Source organism: Coregonus lavaretus (genome assembly GCF_964263955.1).
Source record: "Coregonus lavaretus genome assembly, contig: HAP1_SCAFFOLD_1017, whole genome shotgun sequence".
NCBI classification, from domain to species: domain Eukaryota; kingdom Metazoa; phylum Chordata; class Actinopteri; order Salmoniformes; family Salmonidae; genus Coregonus; species Coregonus lavaretus.
In genome coordinates, this window is record NW_028165054.1 from 59,799 (window position 1) to 86,805 (window position 27,007).

General features: G+C 42.2%; 1 protein-coding gene and 1 pseudogene across 2 annotated transcripts; both read left to right on the forward strand.

Annotated features, from left to right (window-relative positions):
- Positions 1-4,059: 4,059 nt before the first annotated feature.
- Positions 4,060-7,143, forward strand: LOC311116338 (UPF0711 protein C18orf21 homolog; annotated as a pseudogene). The gene is made up of 3 exons: positions 4,060-4,162; positions 5,512-5,699; positions 5,922-7,143. The product of its transcript is annotated as a UPF0711 protein C18orf21 homolog (transcript).
- A 1,382-nt stretch (positions 7,144-8,525) lies between these two features.
- On the forward strand, positions 8,526-16,726 carry LOC311116339 (retinitis pigmentosa 9 protein homolog). Its single transcript, XM_084191432.1, has 6 exons — positions 8,526-8,843; positions 9,176-9,206; positions 9,506-9,635; positions 13,180-13,271; positions 14,167-14,228; positions 15,845-16,726. Exons 1-6 carry the CDS (start codon positions 8,698-8,700, stop codon positions 16,041-16,043), a joined length of 660 nt encoding a protein of 219 aa, XP_084047558.1. The 5' UTR covers positions 8,526-8,697; the 3' UTR covers positions 16,044-16,726.
- The last annotated feature ends 10,281 nt before the right edge of the window (positions 16,727-27,007 follow it).

The window sequence follows — 27,007 nt, forward strand, 5'->3', positions numbered from 1 at the left end:
TCGCCTGCCAGCTGATGATGTTAGCCTGTCCACCAGAGGTGCCTGGGCAGCCTAGACACACTCACCCCCTTCGCCTCCTCCTCTCTAAACTCCTTAAGGAGTGTCAAACTCATTCCATGGAGGGCCGAGTGTCTGCAGGTTTTCACTCCACCCTTGTACTTGATTGATTAATTAAGGTCACTAATTAGTAAGGAACTCCCCTCAGCAGGTTGTCTAGGTCTTAATTGAAAGGAAAAAAAACAACCTGCAGACACTTGGCCCTCCGTGGAATTAGTTTGACACCCCTGCCTTAAAGGCAGCATTCTCTGTTGGATTGAGTTCTTCCCTTTTAGTGTCTAAAGAACTATCCACACTTGCATATTTCTTGGTATGAAGCAATATATTAGGCATGCATTCTAAATGGTATGCCAGTATGGACATTGGGCTTAAGTGTGTGGACTCCCTACTAGCCAATCATGGACATTACGTGATCAAAAAGTGTAAGGGGATACCAAGTATGGACAACCTGCAGAGTGAGTGTACCAGCGATGTCTCCATTATCAGACATACTCAGAGTGTACAAAATCTTAGGAACACCTTCCTAATATTGAGTTGCATCCCCCTTTTGCCCACAGGAATGCTAGCCCATGTTGACTCCAACGCTTCCCACCGATGTGTAATGTTGGCTGGATGTCCTTTGGGTGGTGGACAATTCTTGATACAGATGGGAAACTGTTGAGCGTGAAAAACCCAGCAGCGTTGCAGTTCTTGACACACTCAAACCGGTGCGCCTGGCACCTACTACCATACCCAGTTCAAAGGCACTTAAATATTTTGTCTTGCCCATTCACCCTCTGAATGGCACACATACACAATCCATGTCTCAAGGCTTAAAAATCCTTCTTTGACCGGTCTCCTCCCCTTCGTCTACACTGATTGAAGTGGATTTAACAAGTGTCATCAATAAGGGATCATAGCTTTCACCTGGATCCACATGGTCAGCCTATGTCATGCAAAGAGCAGGTGTTCTTAATGTTTTATCCACCCTTAATATTGTTTTTGATCCGATTGTTATATTTAAACGTTTAGGGGAGCATAGGCTATTTTGAGGGGGATTTGGAGTAATGTTTCTGATGGGGAGGCTTTTATTGTGGGCTCTCCTCACTACAGCTTGAAATGAGCCCAGCCATCTGTCAACTGAAGTTTCCATTGGTGGCCTATTCTGGGACTGACATAAAGTTAGTAGTCATTGCTGTTCACATCTTGTCTCCATGGCACTGTTGTATTTATAGATTTTTTGTTATGATCACCTATAACTTTTACTGTCTTCTTTTATACAAAGGCTGCATAGCAGATATGAATCAGCCTAAGTAAAGTTATGTATTGATATACAGTGGCTTGTGAAAGTATTCACCCCCCTTGGCATTTTTCCTATTTTGTTGCCTTACAACCTGGAATTAAAATTTATTTTTGGGGGGTTTGTATCATTTAATATACACAACATGCCTACCACTTTGAAGATGCAAAATAAAAAAAATTGTGAAACAAACAAGAATTAAGAAAAACAAAAAAAACTTGAGCGTGCATAACTATTCACCCCCCCAAAGTCAATACTTTGTAGAGCCACCTTTTGCAGCAATTAGAGCTGCAAGTCTCTTGGGGTATGTCTCTATAAGCTTGGCACATCTAGCCACTGGGATTTTTGCCCATTCTTCAAGGCAAAACTGCTCCAGCTCCTTCAAGTTGGAAGGGTTCTGCTGGTGTACAGCAATCTTTAAGTCATACCACAGATTCTCAATTGGATTGAGGTCTGGGCTTTGACTAGGCCATTCCAAGATATTTAAATGTTTCCCCTTAAACCACTCAAGTGTTGCCTTAGCAATATGCTTAGGGTCATTGTCCTGCTGGAAGGTGAACCTCCGTCCCAGTCTCAAATCTCTGGAAGACAAACAGGTTTCCCTCAAGAATTTCCCTGTATTTAGCGCCATCCATCATTCCTTCAATTCTGACCAGTTTCCCAGTCCCTGCTGAAGAAAAACATCCCCACAGCATGATGCTGCCACCACCATGCTTCAATGTGGGGATGGTGTTCTTGGGGTGATGAGAGGTGTTGGGTTTGCACCAGACATAGTGTTTATCCTTGATGGCCAAAAAGCTCAATTTTAGTCTCATCTGACCAGAGTACCTTATTCCATATGTTTGGGGAGTCTCCCACATGGCTTATTTTTTTCTTTAAGCAATGGCTTTTTTCTTGCCACTCTTCTGTAAAGCCCAGCTCTGTGGAGTGTACGGCTTAAAGTGGTCCTATGGACAGATACTCCAATCTCCGCTGTGGAGCTTTGCAGCTCCTTCAGGGTTATCTTTGGTCTCTTTGTTGCCTCTCTGATTAATTCCCTCCTTGCCTGGTCCGTGAGTTTTGATGGGCGGCCCTCTCTTGGCAGGTTTGTTGTGGTGCCATATTCTTTCCATTTTTTAATAATGGATTTAATTGTGCTCCGTGGGATGTTCAAAGTTTTTTTTTTTTTTTTATAACCCAACCCTGATCTGTACTTCTCCACAACTTTTTCCTGACGTGTTTGGAGAGCTCCTTGGTCTTCATGGCGCCCCTTGCTTGGTGGTGCCCCTTGCTTAGTGGTGTTGCAGACTCTGGGGCCTTTCAGAACAGGTGTATATATACTGAGATCATGTGACAGATCATGTGACACTTAGATTGCACACAGGTGGACTTTATTTAACTAATTATGTGACTTCTGAAGGTAATTGGTTGCACCAGATCTTATTTAGGGCCTTCATAGCAAAGGGGGTGAATACATATGCACGCACAACTTTTCCTTTATTTATTTTTTAGAATTTTTTGAAGCAAGTTATTTTTTTCATTTCACTTCACCAATTTTGACTATTTTGTGTATGTCCATTAGATTAAATCCAAATAAAAATCCATTTAAATTACAGGTTGTAATGCAACAAAATAGGAAAAACGCCAAGGGGGATGAATACTTTTGCAAGGCACTGTAGATCAGTAGGACATTCTGTACTAGTGGTGGTCATTTTTAGGCCAGGGTTGTTTTTTTCCCCTCAACGTAGGTGGCACACAGTTCTTGTCCCCAGTCCAAATATATTGTTCACATATACATTCAGTATTTTTCAACTCAATGTTAAATGGTTCCTCACCCTGAAAGTAGACTATGGGCTAGGATAAACTGTCATCCATGGCTCTGTTTTCTTTTAACAGACACCACAAACTTCAGCTAATTTTAGCCACCGCTAGCTAACAATAAATGGGAGTGAGCTAGCTATCTGTGGCTAAAGTTAGCTGAAGTTTGTAGTGGCTGTTCAGAGAAAACCAAACCATAGATTACAGTTTCGTCTGGCCCATAGACTACCTTCAGGGTGAGGACCCATCTAACATGATGTTGTAAAATACTGAACTTCCCCTTTAATACTTACTGTATGTGATTTCACAAAATGTCAGATGAGAAAACAAGTGGATACCAACGAAAATGAGCTTTACAAATGCATAGTGTCATTGGCACACCTGCTAGGTTCCACTATCAAAGACTGTCACTGTGTCTGTATGGTGCTTTTATCATTTGAAAATTGGTTGAACTAATACTAATATGGTCAAAATATGATGTGTATGATGATATGTGAAAATAGCACACCTGATTGTGCAGATTTTTGGACATATCACCATTGACTAACTTCCCTATATGGCCTTATCTAACCCGGCCAACCACCACCTATCTAAATAGGGCAACCTTTTCGGGGGGGGGAGCACTTTAATCCAGAGTTTTCTGGAGGATGTGAGTATGGATTAGGATTGTTGGCATGGGAAGTGACAGTCCGTGACAACACAACCGCGGGAGTCAAAAACATTTACACGCCCAGCCCCCTTCCGCCCCTGCTGTTGAAAGATTGGCTGAACAGCTGTTGGGCTCCAGGTGGGCTCGGCTGCTCTCTGCTTTATAAAACTGGATACACCAGGCTCAGTAATAAACATTCTCTCAGACAGTCACATAGATAGAGAGAAGCTCTGTTTTTTTTTTATACTTACGTCTGCTAGGTCATCACTGAATCAGCGAAACTTTACTCTGAGAACTTCTGTCACCTGGTTTAGAGAAACTATTCTGCCATCTGTTAGACTCTATAGTCTATCCTCAGCAGTATGGCTACCTTCGTCTCGGTGAGTTGTTTTGCACAGCATCAGCATTCAGCACGCTCAACAGCCTGACTCAGAATCTACTGACACTGCGTTTTTGTTTCTGTTTCGCGTAACACCTATGGGTGCAGTTTGGCTCAGGGAAATTATGGATGTTGGTATCAAATGTTTGGGATGTCATTTGGGATGTGCTTGTCAGTGATGTTGAATTTGTTGTTTTTGGGGTGTCCTTATCTCGGTTAACACAGAACTAAAATCTTGCGTAATTTGGTCAGATGTACATGTTTACGTGTATGTTTACGTAGTCTATCCACGAGAGATTAGGGGAGTCCTGACGTCGTTGGGTGGGGTAGATTTACTTGATTTCGTCATCGTTATGTTACAACAAATGTAACACTAACACTTTTTGATCTGCTTGAGTAAGGATTTGGTGACGGACTGATGCCTGTTCTGTTTGTGTGCTGCAGGGCACGTTATAGGCTGGTAAAGTTTCAGTGGACCGTGTGACAGGCCGTTTGTGTCGCTGTTTATAGACCCAACTCATAAAACGACCCCACGCACTTTAAACGTTCAGGCCACAAATGGTTGTTGTCGGGCAGGACAGGCAGGGCTCCAGTAGATGCCAATCAGTATTGGATCACTGGAACAACATTGACATTGACTCCCAGCGGCTTAGTTTCAAGTGTGTATTACATTTCCAATGCCATATAATAAATATATTAGGCTAGATTTCATAGGCTTTGCATGTGCCTCATTGCATTTGATTTACTTGTACACAATATTTAATGGAAAAGCACAATGAGGAAATATTTGAAATGCAAAAGTCCGTATGACACATTACACAGGCCATTTTGTAGCCTTTAAAGCATAGTTGCAGAGATAAAAACACAGCAGATGTTTAGTAAGTGAATGGTCTCAGGAGGAAAACTGTCTTCTAAGTAATGATCTGCTGTGAGAAGGAGGGCAGAGGGTGAGACGAAAGGAGAATGACTGAGAGACAGTCTCTTGAGCAGGGGTTGGAACCAATATTATTTTTCTAATTGTTTAGCTCTGAAAATAACACTTTTTTTTTTGTTCAGTTCCAACCAGCAAAATGAAGTTCTGAACCGGTTCGAACCCCAAAAAAGTAACGGTTTATATTGTTCCTTTCTGGGGTTTTTTAAACCTCTGAAATCATTAATCTATTCCCTATTTAGTGCATTACTTTTGACCAGGGCCGATAGGGTCTTTGTGTCCTCTTAAGGATCGATTTGGAAAGAAACATAATCTCCACAGGAGAATCATGTTCCTTATGTGAAATTTAATCGAAACAATGAGTTTGTCAACATTACTCGTGCTTATAATCTCATCCCATCCTCCTCTCCCCATCCCAGATGGCTACCTGCCATACCTATAACAACACGGCCAGGCACAACGGTGTCAACAGGGACTTCATGGCCGCTCTCTCCAAGAGCCACGGGAGCACAGGCAAACGCAAGACTCCCCAGTCCACCAACAGAACCAATGCCATGGGCATACCAAAGTCTGCCTCCAAAGACAAGACAGCCTGCAGTACGCCAAGGTAAACAAACAATACCAGGCATCTGGTACCTAAATTGTCAACTATTTTATTGATATAGGCTACGTCTCGCCGAGGTGAAAATCAGCATTTAAGGGACTTCTTGGTAAGTGAGGGCAATAGATGATATCACTAAACTGATGGACAATGTGTGGTCCTATACTTTTCAATAGGTCACCTTTAATCTGTGTCAGTGTGCAGATTCTGACATGACTGTATTTCCAGGTCAATATCCTCTGAGACCACCAGTTCCTCCTCGACCTCCAAGCCCGCCAGCGTGAAGTCTGCCTTCTCCCGCCTCAAGCGGTTCCTCATGCTGGAGGACAACCAGAAGACCAAGACCAAGGGGAGGACTCAAAGACTTCCTCTCCTCTCTCTGAATGACTGACAAACACTTGGCTCCACTGCATTGGCCCAACAGTCAGCCATTACACCACCATGATATGACACTGATACACCAGGCTCTCGCTGGCCTGCTTACAATTCAGAATGGCCCTGCAGGAATTCAGAATGGCCCTCCTGGAATTCAGAACAACAAGGGGGGAGGGGTCAGCTGTCAGTCAATAAGTTCTACAGGGCTTCCTGTTGAGCTAATTAAAGGGATATGTTTGTTTCTTCACATGCCACCCCCCAACAGCCCCTGAGGTCCCCCTTCCGTAGAATGGTCCCACACCACGGCATCCTTGAGGAATTCCATTGTCCCTATGGATGGCGCGAACGGCATCGGAAGCGAAGCTCCCCCTTCTCTTCCATGTTATTTATGACGAGGCAAGCAGAATAACTCGTTTCGAGTTATAGGATGTTTTGATTGAGAGGGTGATTGTAACAAATAAAAATCACATTTATATGATGATAAATATGACTTATACGTTTATATTCACGCTTAAGTTTCATGCTTCTTTAAGTATTTATTTATGTATTATTGTTTTTTTTGTTCTCTTCACTTATTTTATTGGTTGATTTATTTTCGCGGACTTAACTTTCTCACTCTTCTCTTGTGAGGTCACCAGCCAAGTAGGGCTGATCTGTAGCTGTTTACACATTTGTTAATGTGGTGCAACTATCTTATGATCACTGTGCCAAATGTTTTACTTTTATGTAAAGGTCAAATTTTTATATACTGGTGGTTTTGAGATGATCATATTTGGATGAATGGGACGCATCAACTGTTTACAATGAAATAGGTTATATGTCTGAACTTCAATGACAAACCAAACATGTCATGAATTTCTTTCAGTAGTTTCATGTTTGTTGAAGATGGCTTTCATGTTGAAGGTTTCACTTTTTACCTGTTAGTTTGAAGAGTTTTTACGTTACAGTTTAGATTCACAATGTCTATTAGACTGCTTTTTCTAATGTCTGCTTTGTTCCAACACACTTTCTAATGCATTTAGTGACAGAAATGTTTTTCTTTGTTCATAATTAATCCAATGTAGCATTGCACAGAATCCTGAAATACCTCATATTTTATATTCTGTGAAATAAAAACGTTTTTCAGTCTTATTACTGTGTTGCATGATAGAACTCAGATATGTTGCGTGTCAGCGTTGCAATGCATTCACCAGTTGGGGTGGGGGGGGGAGTACCCAATTGTCATACTTGAGTAAAAGTAAAGATGCCTTAATAGAAAATGACTCAAGTGAAAGTCACCCTGTAAAATACTACTTGAGTAAAAGTATTTGGTTTTAAATCTACTTAAGTATCAAAAGTATAATAATTTTAAATTCCTTATATTAAGCAAACCAGACGGCACCATTTTTTATTCACGGATCGCAAGGGGCACACTCCAACACTCTGATATAATTTACAAATGAAGCATGTGTGTTTAGTGAGTCCGTCAGATCAGAGGCAGTACGGCTGACCAGTGGTGTTAATATAATAATAATAATATGCCATTTAGCAGACGCTTTTATCCAAAGCGACTTACAGTCATGCGTGCATACATTTTTACGTATGGGTGGTCCCGGGGATCGAACCCACTACCCTGGCGTTACAAGCGCCATGCTCTACCAATTGAGCTACAGAGGACCACTTGATAAGTGTGTGATTTTGACAATTTTCCTGTCCTGCTAAGCATTAAAAATGTAACGAGTACTCTTGGGTGTCAGGGAAAATGTATGGAGTAAAAAGTACATTATTTTCTTTAGGAATGTAGTGAAGTAAAAGTTGTCAAAAATATATAAATAGTGAAGTACAGATACCCCCAAAAACGACTTAAGTAGATATTTTAAGTATTTTTACTTAAGTACTTTACACCACTGGCATTCACAATGCGTGTTTTCAGAAGACAGTCACAACTTACACATTTTTAAGTGCTACAGATAAAACTTTAAAGGGTCACCCAACTACTTGTTTTGATTAAACACCTCAGGAATGGGGTTGGACTGACCATCCATGAGATCAATATGATAGTTTAACCATGTTTTGAAACTATACTGTTTGTTTACAATTACATTGTTTAGAAAGCAAGCTTGTGGGTGTATGACAGTTTAACAACTCATGAGGCATTTTGAAGTAATATGAATCAATGGCTCATTAATCTGAAGTCCAAACATTGATGTAGAGTATGAATCCCAGATTGTCCCTTTAATGCTTCTACACATACACCGTTTATAAGCACATTATAGTGTATAATATAGCTTGGGCAACACTTTGCTGATAATAACGATAACTGCCATTAAACTCCAAAGAAGAATGGAATGAATAACTAACTGCTCTTTATAAACCACCACAGACCTCCCTTTACCTAAGCATAGACCTGGCTGTAGATCAGGCGTCCTCGACTCCCTTTGACCTGCAGGCGGCGCTGCGTTTACAGATGGCATGCGCAAACAGAAACAGGAAGTAGCTGTGCAGAGTTCGAGAAAGATGTCCTGACTTAGTCCCGAATGTATTTTCTCTAAAAAGTGATTCACTTCAACGAATTTGTGATTAGAAATCGTATCAAACTCAAATTAAAGTGTTATTTCATAAACATAGCTAGTTATCCAATGACATTGCAATGTCTAGTAGAAAGAGATCGCGAGACTCGGAGGACAGAGGGGACCGCAAAAGGCACAAGGAATCAAAACACGATGTGGAAAAACTCAAGAAACAAGCGAAAAAACTCAACCAAGAAGTGCAAAAGCTGAAGCATTTGGAGACCTTGTAAGTAAAGGACACGTTTTTCGGTGGTATCGAACTTGTGTTAATAAAACATAACAGTGTAGTTGATCTGCCATGGGATTTAGCCTTAATGCTAGCAACGCTTCCCATCATTTCAGTTCTGATACTGTGCCTTGCCCTTGGCTGGTAGAACTTGCACAGGGGTACTGTACCTTAACCACTATCTGGACAAGGGAGACGATGCATGTGACGTGATTCATATTCAACGTCTCCTTTGCTCAGATACTGCATCAAGGGGTACCTAGCTACCTACACACAAAGTTTATCATCATATTGATTCTCACAAGCATTGTTTTCTTTTCCCCTCTATGCAGTTATGAAAAACCTCCTCCTGGACTCATAAAGGTTTAGTAGATGCACATTTTTGTCTACTTGCTTTATTACCAGTTAATTAATAACTGAGATAAAATAATATGGAATAGTTCATTTATCAGTAGAAGGACATGCATTTAGCCTGGTCCCAGATCCGTTTGTGTTCTTGCCGGCTCTGTCTGTCTGTTGTCAAGCCAAAGCATGACGATGAGTGACAAGGAGTTGGCATAAGAGCACAAGCAGACTGGCACTCAGGCTAACATGCATTATAATGGAAACTGGAATATGTGGCATCTTGCATCTACTTGAAACACGGTGACTGTGTTTTTTAGGCGGAGGAGTACAAACCAGAGGACTGTATTCCTGCTGATCCAGGAAATGAGGATGCTAGGGACTTCCTGGCTCACGCCCCCACCAAGGGGCTGTGGATGCCTCTGGGGAAGGAGGTGAAAGTCATGCAGTGTGAGTATAAACACAGAGGGTTATTATGAGTGTCCTGCATCCCCAATGGCACCCTGGTCAAAAGGATTGCACTATATAGGGAATAGGCTGCCATTTGGGATACATCCCTAAACTTTGGGATGCATCTCAAAAGTTTAATGTAGCTTCCTCACCTTGTCCTTCGTCTCCTGTCCTTCATCTATCCAGGGTTTCTTAAACTATGGGTCGGGACCCAAAGTGGGCCCTGGGCATGTAAGAAGAGGTTGGTCGCGAGAGTACTTCTATAGTCACACACAATTTATTCATACTTTTTTTGGGGGGGGAGTTACAGGTACATTATCCATTTTAAATGATACGTTTATAAAACCTGTACCCGTAGGCTGCCACTCAAAAGAAAAGAAAAACAGTAAGAAATACATGCAGAGTTTAATAATAAATAATAAATTCAGTATAAACAGGAAAAGAAAAGAAAACATTAGTGGGCCTCCACCCCAACCTCCCATTCCCCCAACCCCACCCAGCCAACATGTCTCCATCCAACCGCCCCACTCCCGGAAACCATGTTTCCCACCCCCCCACCCCTAGCAACTAGGGTTGCTCGTCAGTCACCCCCCGCCCCACATCCTGGCGATATATACAGTACCAGTCAAAAGTTTGGACACACCTACTCATTCCAGGGTTCTTCTTTATTTTCTACATTGTAGAATAATAGTGAAGACATCAAAACTATGAAATAACACATATGGAATCAAAAAAGTGTTAAAACAAATCAAAATATATTTTAGATTCTTCAAAGTAGCCACCCTTTGCCTTGATGACAGCTTTGCACACTCTTGGCATTCTCTCAACCAGCTTCAACAGGAATGCTTTTCCAACAGTCTTGAAGGAGTTCCCACATATGCTGAGCTCTTGTTGGCTGCTTTTCCTTCACTCTGCGGTCCGACTCATCCCAAACCATCTCAATTTGGTTGAGGTCGGGTGATTGTGGAGGCCAGGTCATCTGATGCAGCACTCCATCACTCTCCTTCTTGGTAAAATAGCCCTTACACAGCCTGGAGGTGTGTTGGGTCATTGTCCTGTTGAAAAACAAATGATAGTCCCACTAAGCGCAAACCAGATGGGATGGCATATCGCTGCAGAATACTGTGGTAGCCATGCTGGTTAAGTGTGCCTTGAATTCTAAATACATCACAGACAGTGTCACCAGCAAAACACCCCACACCATAACACCTCCTCCTCCATGCTTTACGGTGGGAACCACACATGTGGAGATCATCCGTTCACCTACTCTGCGTCTCACAAAGACACGGCAGTTGGAACCAAAAATCTCAAATTTGGACTCATCAGACCAAAGGACAGATTTCCACCTGTCTAATGTCCATTGCTTGTGTTTCTTGGCCCAAGCAAGTCTCTTCTTCTTATTGGTGTCCTTTAGTAGTGGTTTCTTTCCAGCAATTCGACCATGAAGGCCTGATTCACGCAGCCTCCTCATCGACTTAATTTTTGTTAATCATTATGAATTCATTCAATTCAGTTTCAAATTGTTCACATAAAGTCAGATTTTGTAGTAAGGAAACATTAAAGAGTCATCTTGTTGCTCTTTTAGGAGTTTCTGAAATGTGTATCTGGCAGTAATAAGCATGATGGTCAGATAGGCTCATATGCCGAATTTCTATTTTCTTGATGAATATTGAGCCAGCCAAATTAGGGTTAGCCTAGATCTGTCAGCTCGTCCCCTTGTTTGTTGGACTTGATGTGCTTATCGAATAATAAGAATAAGTCTTGAGCCTCCTTGGCAGTAGAAAACGTATGTGTTGTATTCTGGAAGGTCAAGATAAGTTTTGCCAGGTGGATGAAGCAGCATCTCAGGTTTAGCTTGCGTAGCTGGGTTCTCACCTCGTTGTAGGTCTCCCTCTGTTTCAGCAGTTCAGCACTCAGGTCTGGGTAAATGCTGATCCTCTTCCCTGCATAGGTCAGACCCCCGGGTTCCGCTGCAAGGCGAATAATTCACTGCTTGACTTCAAAGTTGTGGATCCGCACAATCATACAGCGAGATCCGTACCGGAGAGGACCCGTGTGACGCGCAATGGTAATCAGCGGCATGGTACACAGCTTCTCCTGCCCGAACAGTTCATAGAACAAATTGGTCATGAAGGAAGTTGGGTTGACCGTTACACCAATTTCAAGTCCTGTGACCCGCACATTGAATTTCCGGGAATGACTTTCGAGTGATTACGTCTTCTCTTTTGGGAGTTTGATTATCCCTTCCAACCTAGCTTGCGCTGTTTCCAGGTCATGGAGTCGCACCTCTGTCTTATTGGCTGGCCTCTCCAGACTTTCCACTTTGGTTGAATAGGTATCCAGTTTAGCAGTGAGCACTGCCAATGATTCATTTACTGGTTTTAATTGTAAGTCGAGGGCAGAGGTAATCTCCTCACGAACAATCTCTCGTATAGTAATGGCCAGCTCTTTCTGTTGTCTGGTATTAAGAGACGCCATGTTCCCACAGTTGAATTGTGGACAGACATTCTAGCTGCTGAAGTGTAATAGACCTAGTTATTTCTTGAATGAATGTCCCACACCTTAATATGATCAAAGTTCAGGTGGGCTTTCGCGCTAATAGGATGTTAAGTATTGACAAGTTTTAGGAAATGCTGTATGTCCGTTAATTCAAAGTAATTAGGAAAAGAAAGACACACGTTTCAATGCATGCCACCGGAACCAGAATTTATTCTTAATTTGACTACACTGATGTGATAGAACCTTAAAAACGTAGTGCTTCTGCCACCGACTGGGATGAAATAGCCACTCCTTTGTAAGTCGGTCACTATCACAGATATAGAGAATGTACAGCGTGAAATGGCAGAGGTCCATCCATGCTTATGTGAGCATGCACAGCACTATTAAAATATAGCAGAAAGTCAAGGAAAGTTGCCTTCATCGCTGGATAGTCCTGGTCCTTATCCTCTTCATGCTTCCCTCAGTCCAGAGGGTGTCACTTTAATTCAACCCCACTGAGAGAGACCGGAGAGTGGCTATGGCTGCTGCCCAAATGGCGCCCTCTTCCCTAATATGTAGTGCACTACATTTTAATGAGGTCAGGGTCGAGTCAGTGTAGCGGAGATTAACTTTTGTTCTGCTTGTCCCTCAAAGAACAAAGGCTTTCATTATTTCCCACCAATAATTCCTCCATCCATCCCTCCCTCCCTCCGTCCCACTCGTTTTCATGATATGCGAGTGGACAGAAATCATACAGGGTTAGTCTACAAAGTTCTCATTTGTTCTCCAGTGGAATTCCAAATCCTAATATGTTCCAGATAATACGGTGGCGAAATGTTGTAATGTGATTTTTAATTGCGTGGCGTTTCAGAGATTAAAAGGAGTTGAGAAACATTTTGTCAGATGTAGGCTAAGTCATAAACAGGTGTAGCCTACAAGCCATATAAAATAAATATGAATCTCTTCCAATTTCCAACACTAACTTGTTTGGGTGATTTCTGAGCGGGCAGGAGACGTGAATGTGCTTGTGGTACAAACATGACTATATTCTCCCTCCCTTGTGCAGGTTGGAGATGCAAGCGCTATGGGCACAGGACAGGGGACCGAGAGTGTCCCTTCTTCATCAAAGGAAACCAGAAACTGGAGCAGTTCAGAGTGGTGAGTCTCATCCTTCCGTCCATCCATTCATCCATCTTTCAACTGATCATCAAGCCTTTTGACTACTTAAATAAAATGTGTTACTGCTGGGCTCAAACAAACATGAGTCCCCAGGACCAGGATTAGCACTGGCAGACACCCTTTGGGACGTCTGCTCCTGGTCCCAACCATAACCCCTTGGGGACGTCTGCTCCTGGTCCCAACCATAACCCCTTGGGGACGTCTGCTCCTGGTCCCAACCATAACCCCTTGGGGACGTCTGCTACTGGTCCCAACCATAACCCCTTGGGGACGTCTGCTACTGGTCCCAACCATAACCCCTTGGGGACGTCTGCTCCTGGTCCCAACCATAACCCCCCTGGGGACGTCTGCTCCTGGTCCCAACCATAACCCTGTGGGGACGTCTGCGTGCTTGCCTGCCTGGGACCATGAGCATGCTTTATTGATGCAGCTGGACACAGTATGGTTGCATCCCAAATGGCACCCTACTCCCTATATAGTGCACTACTTTTGACCAGGAGCCATATTGACTTTTGTAAAAAAGTAGTGCACTATATAGAGAATCGGTGCCATTTGGGACGCAGAAGGCATCTGTGCTGCAGCTGGATGCTTCTGGAGCTGGACTCCTCAGCAGATTCACAGGGCAGTTCTTCTGTAGGCCTGCATGCAACGATGCCACTGCAATGATAATCATAAGTGCAAGTGTATCATATTTTGTGATAGAACCGGATTTTAAAATGCTGATCCGGCAGAGGAGAGTTGAATGGGTGGAAATAATGTGCCCAAAAGCCTGAATGGAGTTTTACCTTGCAGTGCTTGTTGTCATTGGAGCTTTGCAATGTATGTTATCTTTGAAATGTTGTAAATATGTAGCTAAACCGTGTGTTTCTTGCAGGCACACGAAGACCCAATGTACGACCTGATCCGAGAAAACAAACGCAATGAAAAAGAAACAAGGTACTTTCTGGCTTTATTATTAAAAAAACAAAAAACTTTATTATAAACAAAACTTATTTTTCAGAAGAATGTTTGAATAGATGTCCCCTTCTCTACTGTTTGGAGTTGGTCATCGTTAAGGTAGTCTGATGCATAGGGGTCGTTTAAAGGACATTGCTTGTGTAACTATATCGATTCAGACAAGCTATTTTGGAGCACGATCACAGGGGACTTTCCGATTCTCTTTGTTTTGCTCCCAACAATGCTGATGCTAAGCTACATCCAAGTAAACAAACTGACGACGATACTCTGCTTTTATAGACTAGGCTACATTCCAGTTATCAGGTTAAGATGACATACATTTGTAATTAGAGTGAACTAACCCTTTCATTTTCCGACTGTCTCAGTCAGAATAGTCTATTATTAATTGAGTGCATTTTAGCACAGGGAAAGAACAACAACAAAGTCACATGAAAGAAAACTCTGAGTCATCAGAGGACACACTGAAGTCAATGCCCACATGTAATTAGACTAAATCAATCACATCCTGACAGCTGACACAGCACATAATCAAACTGGTGAATAAAAGTACTTTAAAAACTACTATGAATGACATTGAATGTGAATTTTGGTGTCTACAGAGAAGTTTTAAAGTACCATCTGAACTGTGGTGCAATATGAGAGACTCATGTGAGTATGATAGGAGAGAGTGTGCGATGGACATGTTCTACAAGATCATATGAGCTATGATGATATGAGAGACGGAGTGAAATGTATTTGTGGTAGACTTGGCCAAAGGACCCACGAGTCAACCCAGCTCTGTCTCAGAGTGTTTGCCTTGAACAGTCCTTATGATTACTTCACTGTTCTCTGGGTGGATGTTGTCAACATAGAAGAGAACAACGCTCCTCTGATGAATTCTTAATGAAGTTTGAGGATTGCTCGGGAACCACCGTGTTTTAAGTTTGGGTTGTTTTCAGTCTCTTGCAACTTGCACAAGCTCTCTTGTTCCTCTCTGAGCATACCGAATCAATGGAAATGTAAAGTTTTGAGCTAATCAAAGGAAGTGGATGCCTCGGTCTCTGAACTGTTTGATCATTCGTGTTATATCCATATTTTATTGAAGAATGTTGTGTTTCTCAGGCAGTGTTTCAGCATCTTGATATCTGGTCTGGTCTGGTGTGAGCTGCAGTGCTGTGCTACTCTGCTGGCTGCCTGAAATGAGCTCGCACTCTCTCTGTCTCCCGCTCTCTCTCGTGACCCACTTTAGCACCAGCTGCAAGCACCTGTAGCCCATCCAAATCCCCATACTCAGGACTCACCAGCTGTCAGCTGACCATCACTGTTAAAGGACTTGATTCATAACCAGGGACACTTCTGAGCTAAATCTGAGATGGCCAATGATTGTAGAGGAAAACTCTCTGGGATATTCCAAGAAGAGGATGTGTGTGTGTTTGTTTGTGCCTGAAGATACTGTGTTTCAGTTCATCATACCTCTCCTTGAATGGTTCTAACCCATCTCCCTGTCTATTTCCCTCTCTCTTTCTCTCCCTCCCCCTATCTTTCTCATCCCTCTCTCTCTCTCCCTCCCCCCTATCTCTCCGCCTCTCTCTCTCTCAACCCCTCCCTCTCTCCAGGATCCAGCAGCTGCAGCAACTCCTGCAGGACACCACCTCCTCTTCCTCCGACTCGGACAGCTCCTCCTCTTCCTCCGACACCGGCGGCCGCAAGAAGAGGAAGCACAAGAAAAAGGACAAGAAAAAGGACAAGAAGAAGAGGAAGAGGAAGAGGAAGAAGAAGTCCCCCAAAAGCAGTGACTGTTCTGAGTCCGATTGAGCCATAGGAACCTACCTGGATTGTTCTAGCAGGGAGAGGTGGCTACACTGCAGTGTCTATCAGTCAGTGAGCAGCTATGGTGTTTCTTACCCAATGGCTCAGGGTCGCCTCAATTGCACACTACGAAGTGCACACTAGAAGACCCTTTTTGGTTCAGCCTTCTTCTCCCCTCCATCTGAGCCTTTAAACAATGCATGACTTGTCCCATCCCTCATATGGTTGATGCCTCTATTCCATTAGATCATACAGAATAAGATTCTATGGACGTGTAGTGCTGATTGTGAATGTAGGGCCCCTCAGGCGAGGTACTCAGAAAGCCCTTACAGCATTGGTAATGACATGACTGGCTCAGGAGCGCCTGAGCCAGCCAGAAGAGTTGAAATCAGTTTGTAGCTGTTATGAAGGATGTTGGCTTGATGGATCAGATCTGAATGAAAACATGTTACAAAACAGAGCATGTTGTTAAAGATTGTGTTTAACTTCTTGTTTTGCTTTCAAATTGCAGGTATCAAATAGCTTGATTGTAGGCATGTTGTATGACGAAAAGAGTGGGAAAAATTGCAGCAACATTTTTCCCATATTTATTTTCTTCTGTAAGATGCTGCTGGATGTTTGAATACTTACTACTGTACATAAATATTTGGAATAAATTGAGGTTGGAATTCACGTTTTATTTAAATCCAGTTTGAGAAAGGGAGAGACCGTGTGTTCTCTGTGACCAAGGAGAAAGCCTCTTACTCCTCACATTATATATATACTTTCGTTTTGTCATTATTCACTTTGTCTTTCAATATTTTTCAACTGCATGTATGTTGTTTGGCTCATAGTGTCTGATAGTGACAAGGACAAGACCGACCAACACGTACATCGGCCATCTGCAGTGGGTGGCCGTTCTATCACCACAGAACATCGGCTGTAATTTCCTGTTTATATCGCCACTGTTCGTCAACACCCAGCGGGAGTGTATTCCTAATGGAAACCGTTTACCTTTAAGAATCAAATGAAACAAATGGGGTGCGACCTAACTGAATTTGTCCAATAGAAACTTGTTTTTTTTTTCTCCATTTGAGTAAACGGTTTCTGTTGCAAAACGTTTTGCAACAGAATGGGTGTAATAATGACACCCCAACGCACGGCCAACGTTTGTGTAGGTCTTTCTTGTCCTTCATTGATTCTTAGAATTACACATCTCTATCCACTATAATGACCCCTTTTGAAAGGCAAAAAAGAAGACACTTCTCCTTTGATCTTGAAAGACCTCAGAAAGCCCAGGGCTGACTAGGGAGTATTACTCACTAATGTGCCATTTTGTCAGTACAACAACAACAAAACAGACACACTAACACACACACACACACCTTGCAGGCCACATCAAAAGACTTCTCCACTTTGCCCCTCCCTATTGATAGGATGTTAATTTAGAGAAGTGTGCTATCAAATCTAGAGGAGGACCAGAAATATGCACTGCTTATTTTAATGACCCCAATAAGAGGACTGTTTAAGCAGTCCTTCGGGGGGAGATGTATTTGAATTTTGATTAGCGTCCTAGTGGTTTCTGCATGTAGTTAAGCCTGAAGGGATCTATTTGTGCGTCAGAATGGGTTAGTGTGTGTGTGTTTCCTAGTAACTGAAAGCTTCATTTGATCTCTCCTCTCCCCCATCCCTCTCTCTTATCCTCCTTTCCATGGCAACTCCCTCCATTCCTTTCTGTGGTGCTTTGGCCAAAGGCCTCCGATAAATCAACAGCATTGAAACAGTGTGTCCCATCTGCACCATGTAGCCCTCTGAGCAGAAACAGACATGAATGTCCTAGATGACTTTCACGGAGACACTGCTGCTCCGAGGGAGTCATCTGCCACTTTGGCTAAGTTAGAGCAGAGAAGACTCTATATTGAACCACTCTATCTTATGGGGCTGGAGAATGGGTTAGGGTCAGTTAGGAAGTATCAGTACAGTCTTGAGATCAGGGAAGTTAGTCTAAAGATAATTAGATATGATTTGCCTGTTTGTGTATGCCATTTTGCTCTGCCACAAACTGCCATCGCATCGGTCCCTAACATTGAATGATGGCACAATTGACACAGTTCACTTGACAGATTCCATTGGCTATAGTTATGCTCTGACTTGGCTCAAAGGTACTGTGGTCATGGACTGGGATAGTTTTTATTTTATTTCTAAGTGTAAACAATATGTTGTTTGGATTTAGATGGCTCAGACAAATTATTGTGGGTATTAAAAAGAGAATACAAATATTTTTTACCAATTTTAACCGTATCATATGATAGCTCATATCAATCAAAGACATTATGCAACACCACTTAATACTGCTCATATTGCATGGCTTCATTCATTTTGACCTAGCCGTGATCTAGTACTAGAGAGAAAGCCATGGGATTCAGTCATACAGACAGGTTTCTCAGGATGGGTGTTTGGACACCATTAACCCAGATTATATTCCAGACAGACAGTAGAGGCACATGGCCCTGTATTAATCCTGTTGCTATACTGTGGAGAGGAGAGCTGTGTGAGCCTGGCACAGTGGCAACAGTTCAGATCACTCACTCCTAGATGTCTCTATCTCTCTCTCTCCCTCTTTTTCTTTCTTTATGTCTGTCTCGCTCTCTCTCTCTCTCTCCCTCTCCCTCTCTCTCTCTCTCTCTCTCTCTCTCTCTCTCTCTCTCTCTCTCTCTCTCTCTCTCTCTCTCTCTCTGTCTCTCTCTCTCACTCTCACTCTCTCTCTCTTGCTGGGTAGCTTAGATATTGGAACCAGTAGGTGTAGCTATATGACATGAATGTAATTAAGTCTGGTATTGACTGTACTGTACTGAACTGTACTGTAGCTTTTTCATGATTGTCTATTATTCTCGTCTATATACTGTCAGTTTCGATCTATTGTGAAATGTGACATAAGGAGAAGCTATGTCCCAATAGTAGCAGATCATGATTTGAATGTGCAATATTACTATTCTTTTTAAGGAGGTCTTACCCAAGCAAAGTTAGTTTTCCCCTTTTATTTCAAATAAAGGTATTTTATGGTAGGCTACAAGGTTATAGGCCTAACCCCCACCCCTATGCTGTCTTTGATATATTATGTATTAATTAATCGATTGCTATGAAATGTTAAATGCATTGTTCCCCGAGCCCTCCGCTTATCCCGAGGTTCAAGGTTGACATTATTAATTTGGCATCATAATAATTGCCACCCATCAACGGGGAGTGTCCTCTCGTCCCATTCAATTGTCGGGGTTTGTTGTGTTTTAATTGGTCGATGTCCCTCGCATTGGTGCTCGAGCCTCGGAAGAGAGTGGAGCCAACCAACAGACCGTGAAGAAAGAGGAAGTTAAAACATCAGCACAATCTAGCGCAGAGGAGAGGAGAGGAGAGGAGAGGAGAGAGACAGAAAACACAGAACTGACTGTGACACAAACTCCGAACATCAGCGCTTTGGCACAGGAGAAGTCCCCGCGCTTTGCCAGGTTCGTAAAAATTCAAAACGTTCTTTCATTTAGCCTCAACAGAAAGCATGCAGTTGAGTTTTTTTCTTTGCTTCTACTGATTTAGGCTACACGCTATAACGAACTGCTCAAGAAATTGTGAATAGTCTTGAGTTCGACTCCGAAACACCTCGCTACTGTTGCTTATATTACTGGCAGTGTTATATTGTAGGCTATATACAGTAGCCTAGTCTGCGCGCCCTGGACATTTTATCAGTCGGCTACTTTTCAGCAGGAGTGGCCGCCAGCGGTTCTGGGCACTGTTCTGTTGATTGACAAGCTCGCTCAAAACAATCCAGCCGCTCGTGAAGTTGGCTCGTTCGCGTCCAGTTTACAATTTCATCCTAAACACTGGAATTCCCATGAAAGAGGTCTGGTATGAAGTCGTTGTTTGTTGAAACACAAGTGAATAACTTCTTTACAAAAATAGCTCTGTCCAGACTTCTCTGTTCTGTAGCCTACAGGGCAAGTTACAATATATCCTAGATCAGTTTAGATGTCTTATTTATATAAATAAGAAGATTATGGAATGACTAGGCATACAATCGTATTTTTTCTCTTAGTTAATCAAAGAGGTCAAACTTCCACCCGCTTTCAGTGGTTTCATCTTTCCCTGGTTCAGCATTGGCCACTGTAAACAAACCTGAATTAACCTACAGGAGAGTCTGCTCTTTCCCGCTCCTGCCTATGTTTCCCATGCACATGGTTTTGAGCGTTTTCACCTCCTTCAGATTTAGTTGCTTTTATTCTAAGAGGGATATACGCAATGACTCCCCCAGTCAATTCAATTCATTGAAATCAATGGCATTTTGGGAGTAATTGTAGGCTAGAAGATGCATCCAGTGGCAGCAGTTTGCCTGCAGATGTTTTCTCTATCCTATATATGTTTTCTCTGTCCTATAGATGATTTCTCTGTCCTATAGATGATTTCTCTATCCTATAGAGGATTTCTCTATAGATGATTTCTCTATCCTATAGATGATTTCTCTATCCTATAGATTGGATCATTATCTTGAAAAGATTGACACACACACACACACACACACACACACCAATCCCATGTTTTTGGAGCTTCTTCGTCTGACTGTGAGTGTGTGTGACAGTAGTGTGACCCCAGCTATGATGATCTCAGAGGCCTCTTCACAGAGGGCAGTGCAGTTCGTGAGCCCCTCATCCATGCTCCGTTAACCAGAAGAGATGCTTGTGTTGTGGTGTGTGTGTGTTTGTTGTGATTGCACAGCAGCAGGAATGCCTGTTTCATCATGTCATATTATTATAAACACACAGAAGATACTGGCTCCCACTGAGGATGGCTGCCAGGGATAATGGGTGTCAGGATTGCGCTAGGCAGATGTGGCTGTATTGGAAGTATTTATGGAGTATCACTATCCCTTGTATTGATATTGGCCTTGCCTTGGACTGAGTTCCTCAAAGATGCCAACCGATTCTTCATTCCTCGGTTACATCAGTGGTATCTACATTTTCTGCCTTATGGAGATTTGGTATGGGACTTATGATTAAGCTAATTGCCTGATTTGATCAAGTTGTAGTGTTACAGTATGCATTCATCTAACAGAGTACAATACGTTGTCACAATTGATGTGGTGTCACTTGATGCCTCCATAACTCTACACAACAATGTAGTCACATACCCTATTCCTAAATCTAATATGCATGTGTGTTTTTACTAAATCTCCTAACTCTTCTTCACACCTGGAGAACCGGTGTCCAGTCTGGAAGGCCTTGACTAGGTGCCCAGAAGTGATGTGTCAGCAGAATATCATCCCTTTTATAGACACCTGAAGAACAGTATGACAAAGGAATGTACACACAGGGGAAATATTGTTTTAATGGTCATACACACACACACACACACACACACAGGAAAATACTGTTTAACTGGTCATAGCCAGCGCCTGCTCGCTTCTCGACTTGCCCAAATAAACATGTCTAAACCCCTAAAGGGTCTTTAAACGAAAATGACACAAAGTTAATAGTATTTAGAAGTGAATTCTTTCCAGCCTTGGTTTTCCCCCTCAAATATATCCCAGTATAAGCCTCATTGATGAAGAGGAATTATGTTAAACCGCAGTATCTTTTGTTTTAAGCACAGTAATAATCTAGAGATCAAGGTCGGCACCAAGAGTTTCAGAGTAGGAGTGCTGATCTAGGATCAGGTCCCCCCTGTCCATAATAATCTGATTCATTATGACCTAAACTGCTAAACTGATCCCAAATCAGCACTCCCACTCAGAGATGCTTGATACATATGGCCCCAGATTAGATTGCAGACTGAAAGGAGATCGTTCCAAGGGAGCATGGCTCATTCAGATTCACCACATGTGCCTGGGTGCACATAAATTACTCTGCAGTTTGGCACCCTCTCACCTCCAACTGCAACCATGCCAATTTATGAGTAGAAAACCTCGCCTGGCAGTTCTCTCTCTCTCTCTTGCTCTCTCTCTCTCTGCGTCTGTTCTTGCTCCCAAGGGGAGGCTGAGGTATGTAAATTGTTATCCTATTGATGTATTCCTCCCTCGTTTTTTATCTGTTAATTTTAATGGTTTCCCCCACCAGAAGTCCTCTCTAAAAAGCCTGGAATTGCCGCTGCCAAACCTTTTTGACTCAAACTTCACTGTCATCACTGTCTTTTTTACCTCGCTGGGTTGGCAGTGTTTAATACCTTATAAAACATTATAAAACATTTAATCTACTAGTAAATCTCTCTACATGTCCTCATGTAGCTTAAGGTTGAATTGATTCGATGTTCCAATTAAGATTTATGTATCCATGCGTTTAATGGCTCCCTGCAGTATTATAGTGTTAATTGAAACAGCAGGTAAGTGTAAATGAAGGTGTGTTATACTGTAAGGTAACACACACACAGAGTTTGAGATGAGGTGATGATAATCCAGTCATTTGCAGTGTAAAGCTCTGATGCTGCAACCACTGAATACACAATGAACTTCTTTATCTTGTGACAGTTGTTATTAATACTATACCACAGAAGCACCGGCTTAAGGAAATGGCAGAACTGTCAGGAAATGGGCTCACTGCTTTTATATTCTTCTGCTGTACTCTGATCAGTTCTTGAGATCATTGGTTGTACTCTTCAGTAAGTAAGTACTCTTCTGTAATCTGTACTGAGACCAGAGGACTGAGTCTGATTTGAGGGCAACAAAGCTCCCTCAATTAGGTTTGACATTGTTATCGTACAGCCAGCTCAACAGAGTTTAAACTGTACAGTACACAGATAAATAATCTATTAAGTGATAGTATTCACTTTCTCCACTAATATTCCAGCTGTACTCAGGAAGACTTTGGTCCTAATGAGTTGAGTGTTAGTCAGATGTTCCTGTCTATTTAGTTTTTAGTATCCCACCACCACAGACCATCCCTCCCCACAGATATTGGAACCAGTTCGCTAACCAATAGTTATTGACTTGGTCTACCTCTTTCCAACTGACTGTGGAAGAGCTGGTACAGTATGTAGCCTTTTAGAGTTTTGGGGTTTAGTTCCCTGTTAGTATGAACCAGTCAGATAAACATTTAGTGTTTGGCATTTATCTAAGTATAGCTTGGATGGGTGCAATTGTGTTTTTTCTCTCTGTTACTGTGTGTGAGTGTGTCAGGATGGTGTTGGATGTGTTGATTATATTTCTCTCTGTTATATACAGGTCATCTCCAATACTTACTGCAACACTTAACAAAGAGCTGCGAGTTAGTTTCAGAATGGGTGGCAAGGAAGAAGTTAGTCCTAAATATTTAAAAAACTAAAATCATTGTCATTCACTAAACCCTAAACCTCAACTAAATCTTGTAATAAATAATGTGAAAATTGAGCAAGTTCAGGTGACTAAACTGCTTGGCGTAACCTTGGATTGTCAACTGTCATGGTCAAAACATGTTGATACAACAGTAGCTAAGTTGGGGAGAAGTCTGTCCATAATAAAGCGCTGCTCTGCCTTCTTAACAGCACTAACAGGCTCTAGTTTTGTCGCACCTGGACTACTGTTCAGTCGTGTGGTCAGGTGCCACAAAGAGGGACCTCAGAAAATTACAGTTGGCTCAGAACAGGGCAGCACGGCTGGCCCTAATAGTACACGGAGAGCTAACATTAATAATATGCATGTAAATCTCTCATGGCTCAAAGTGGAGGAGAGATTGACTTCATCACTACATGTTTTTGTAAGAAGTGTTGACCTGCTGAATGCACCGAGGTGTCTGTTTTAAACTACTAGCACACAGCTTGGACACCCATGAATACCCCACAAGACATGCCACCAGAGGTCTCTTCTCAATCCCCAAGTCAAGAACAGACTATGGGAGGCACTACATAGAGTACCACATAGAGCCATGGCTACATGGAACTCTATTCCACATCAGGTAACCGATGCAAGCAGTAGAATCAGATAAAAAAAAAAAAAAAAAAAAGATCAAAATGCACCTTATGGAACAGTGGGGACTGTGAAGAGACACACACACAGGTACAGAAACACATGATAAGACACGCACTCTACACATTTTAGTACATACAGTTGAAGTCTGAAGTTTACATAGACCTTAGCCAAATACATTTAAACTCAGTTTTTCACAATTCCTGACATTTAATCCTAGTAAAAATTCCCTGTCTTAGGTCAGTTAGGATCACCACTTTATTTTAAGAATGTGAAATGTCAGAATAATAGTAGAGAGAATGATTTATTTCAGCTTTTATTTCTTTCATCACATTCCCAGTGGGTCAGAAATGTACATACACTCAATTAGTATTTGGTAGCATTGCCTTTAAATTGTTTAACTTGGGTCAAACGTTTCGGGTAGCCTTCCACAAGCTTCCCACAATAAGTTGGGTGAATTTTGGCCCATTCCTCCTGACAGAGCTGGTGTAACTGATATGATATGCCATTTAGCAGACGCTTTTATCCAAAGCGACTTACAGTCATGCGTGCATAATTATTTTTTTTTTGTGTATAACTGAATCAGGTTTGTAGGCCTCCTTGCTTGCACACGCTTTTTCAGTTCTGGCCACACATTTTCTATAGGATTGAGGTCAGGGCTTTGTGATGGCCACTCCAATACCTTGACTTGGTTGTCATTTTGCCACTACTTTGGAAGTATGCTTGGGGTCATTGTCCATTTGGAAGACCCATTTGCGACCAAGCTTTAACTTACTGACTGATGTCTTGAGATGTTGCTTCAGAACACCATCCCAAACGTGAAGCACGGGGGTGGCAGCATCATGCTCTGGGGGTGCTTTGCTTCAAAATTTTCCTTCCTCATGATGCCATCATGTGAAGTGCACCAGTCCCTCCTGCAGCAAAGCACCGCCAGAGCATGATGCTGCCACCCCCGTGCTTCACGTTTGGGATGGTGTTCTTCAGCTTGCAAGCATCCCCCTTTTTCCTCCAAACATAACGTTGGTCATTATAGCCAAACAGTTCTATTTTTGTTTAATCAGACCAGAGGACATTTCTCCAAAAAGTATGTTATTTGTCCCCATGTGCAGTTGCATAATGTAGTCTGGCTTTTTTATGGCGGTTTTGGAGCAGTGGCTTCTTCCTTGCTGAGTGGCCTTTCAGGTTATGTCGATATAGGACTCGTTTTACTGTGGATATAGATACTTTTGTACCTGTTTCCTCCAGCATCTTCACAAGTTCCTTTGCTGTTGTTCTGGGATTGATTTGCACTTTTCGCACCAAAGTACGTTCATCTCTAGGAGACAGAACGCGTCTCCTTCCTGAGCAGTATGACGGCTGCGTGGTCCCATGGTGTTTATACTTGCGTACTATTGTTTGTACAGATGAACGTGGTACCTTCAGGCGTTTGGAAATTGCTCCCAAGGATGAACCAGACTTGTGGAGGTCTACAAATTTCTTCTGAGGTCTTGGCTGATTTATTTTGATTTTCCCATGATGTCAAGCAAAGAGGCACTGAGTTTGAAGGTAGGCCTTGAAATACATCCACAGGTACACCTCCAATTGACTCAAATGATGTAAATTAGCCTATCAGAAGCTTCTAAAGCCATGACATCATTTTCTGGAATTTTCCAAGCTGTTTAACTTCTGACCCACTGGAATTGTGTACAGTGAATTATAAGTGAAATAATCTGTCTGTAAACAATTGTTGTAAAAATTACTTGTGTCATTCACAAAGTAGATGTCCTAACCGACTTGCCAAAATTATAGTTTGTTAACAAGAAATGTGTGGAGTGGTTGAAAAACAAGTTTTAATGACTCCAACCTTAGTGTATGTAAACTTCCGACTTCAACTGTATGTGGTAGTAGAGTAGTGGCCTGAGGGAACACACTTAATGTATTATGTTATGAAATGTCATGTAATATTTTTAATTGTTTATAACTGCCTTAATGTTGCTGGACCCCAGGAAGAGTATGGGGATCCTTAATAAATATAATACAATTTGGTGTTTTGTTGATGATGGTGGAAAACGCTGTCTCAGGCACCGCTCCAAAATCTCAAATAATTGTTCAATTGGGTTGAGATCTGGTGACTGAGACGGCCATGGCATATGGGTTACATCATTTTCATGCTCATCAAACCATTCAGTGACCACTTGTGCCCTATGGATGGGGGCATTGTCATCCTGGAAGAGACCACTCTCATCACGGTAGAAATCATTCACCATAGGTTGAAGGTGATCACTCAAAGGCTGTTTATTTATTTGTGTTTACCTTGCCCTCTAAGAGACCTAAACCGTGCCAGGAACATATACCCCACACCATAACAGAGCCGCCAGATCCCTCATTTACTCAAGTGTTTCCTTTATTTTGGCAGTTACCTGTATATAGCGTCTGTTCTGAGAGTGACTTTCTTCAGTACACTGACAGTGATTCACAGGCCTGTCCCTTAGCCCAATGGAGAGCACTACATCAGTCTCTCTACACCAGTGGAGGCTCCTCAGAGGAGGAAGGGGAGGACCATCCTCCTCAGTGAATTTCATAAAAATTAAAAGTGTAAAACATGAGTTATCCTTTTGAGATAAAACTATACTAGATATAATCACGTCACCAAATAACTGATTAAAAGACACTATTTTGCAAAGAAGGTCTACAGTAGCCTCAACAGCACTCTGTAGGGTAGCACAATGGTGTAGCCAGAGGACAGCTAGCTTCAAATCAAATCAAATCAAATTTTATTGGTCACATGCGCCGAATACAACAGGTGCAGACATTACAGTGACATGCTTACTTACAGCCCTTAACCAACAGTGCATTTATTTTTAACAAAAAAAGTAAAAATAAAACAACAACAAAAAAAGTGTTGAGGAAAAAAAAGAGCAGAAGTAAAATAAAGTGACAGTAGGGAGGCTATATATACAGGGGGGTACCGTTGCAGAGTCAATGTGCGGGGGCACCGGCTAGTTGAGGTAGTTGAGGTAATATGTACATGTGGGTAGAGTTAAAGTGACTATGCATAAATAATTAACAGAGTAGCAGCAGCGTAAAAAGGATG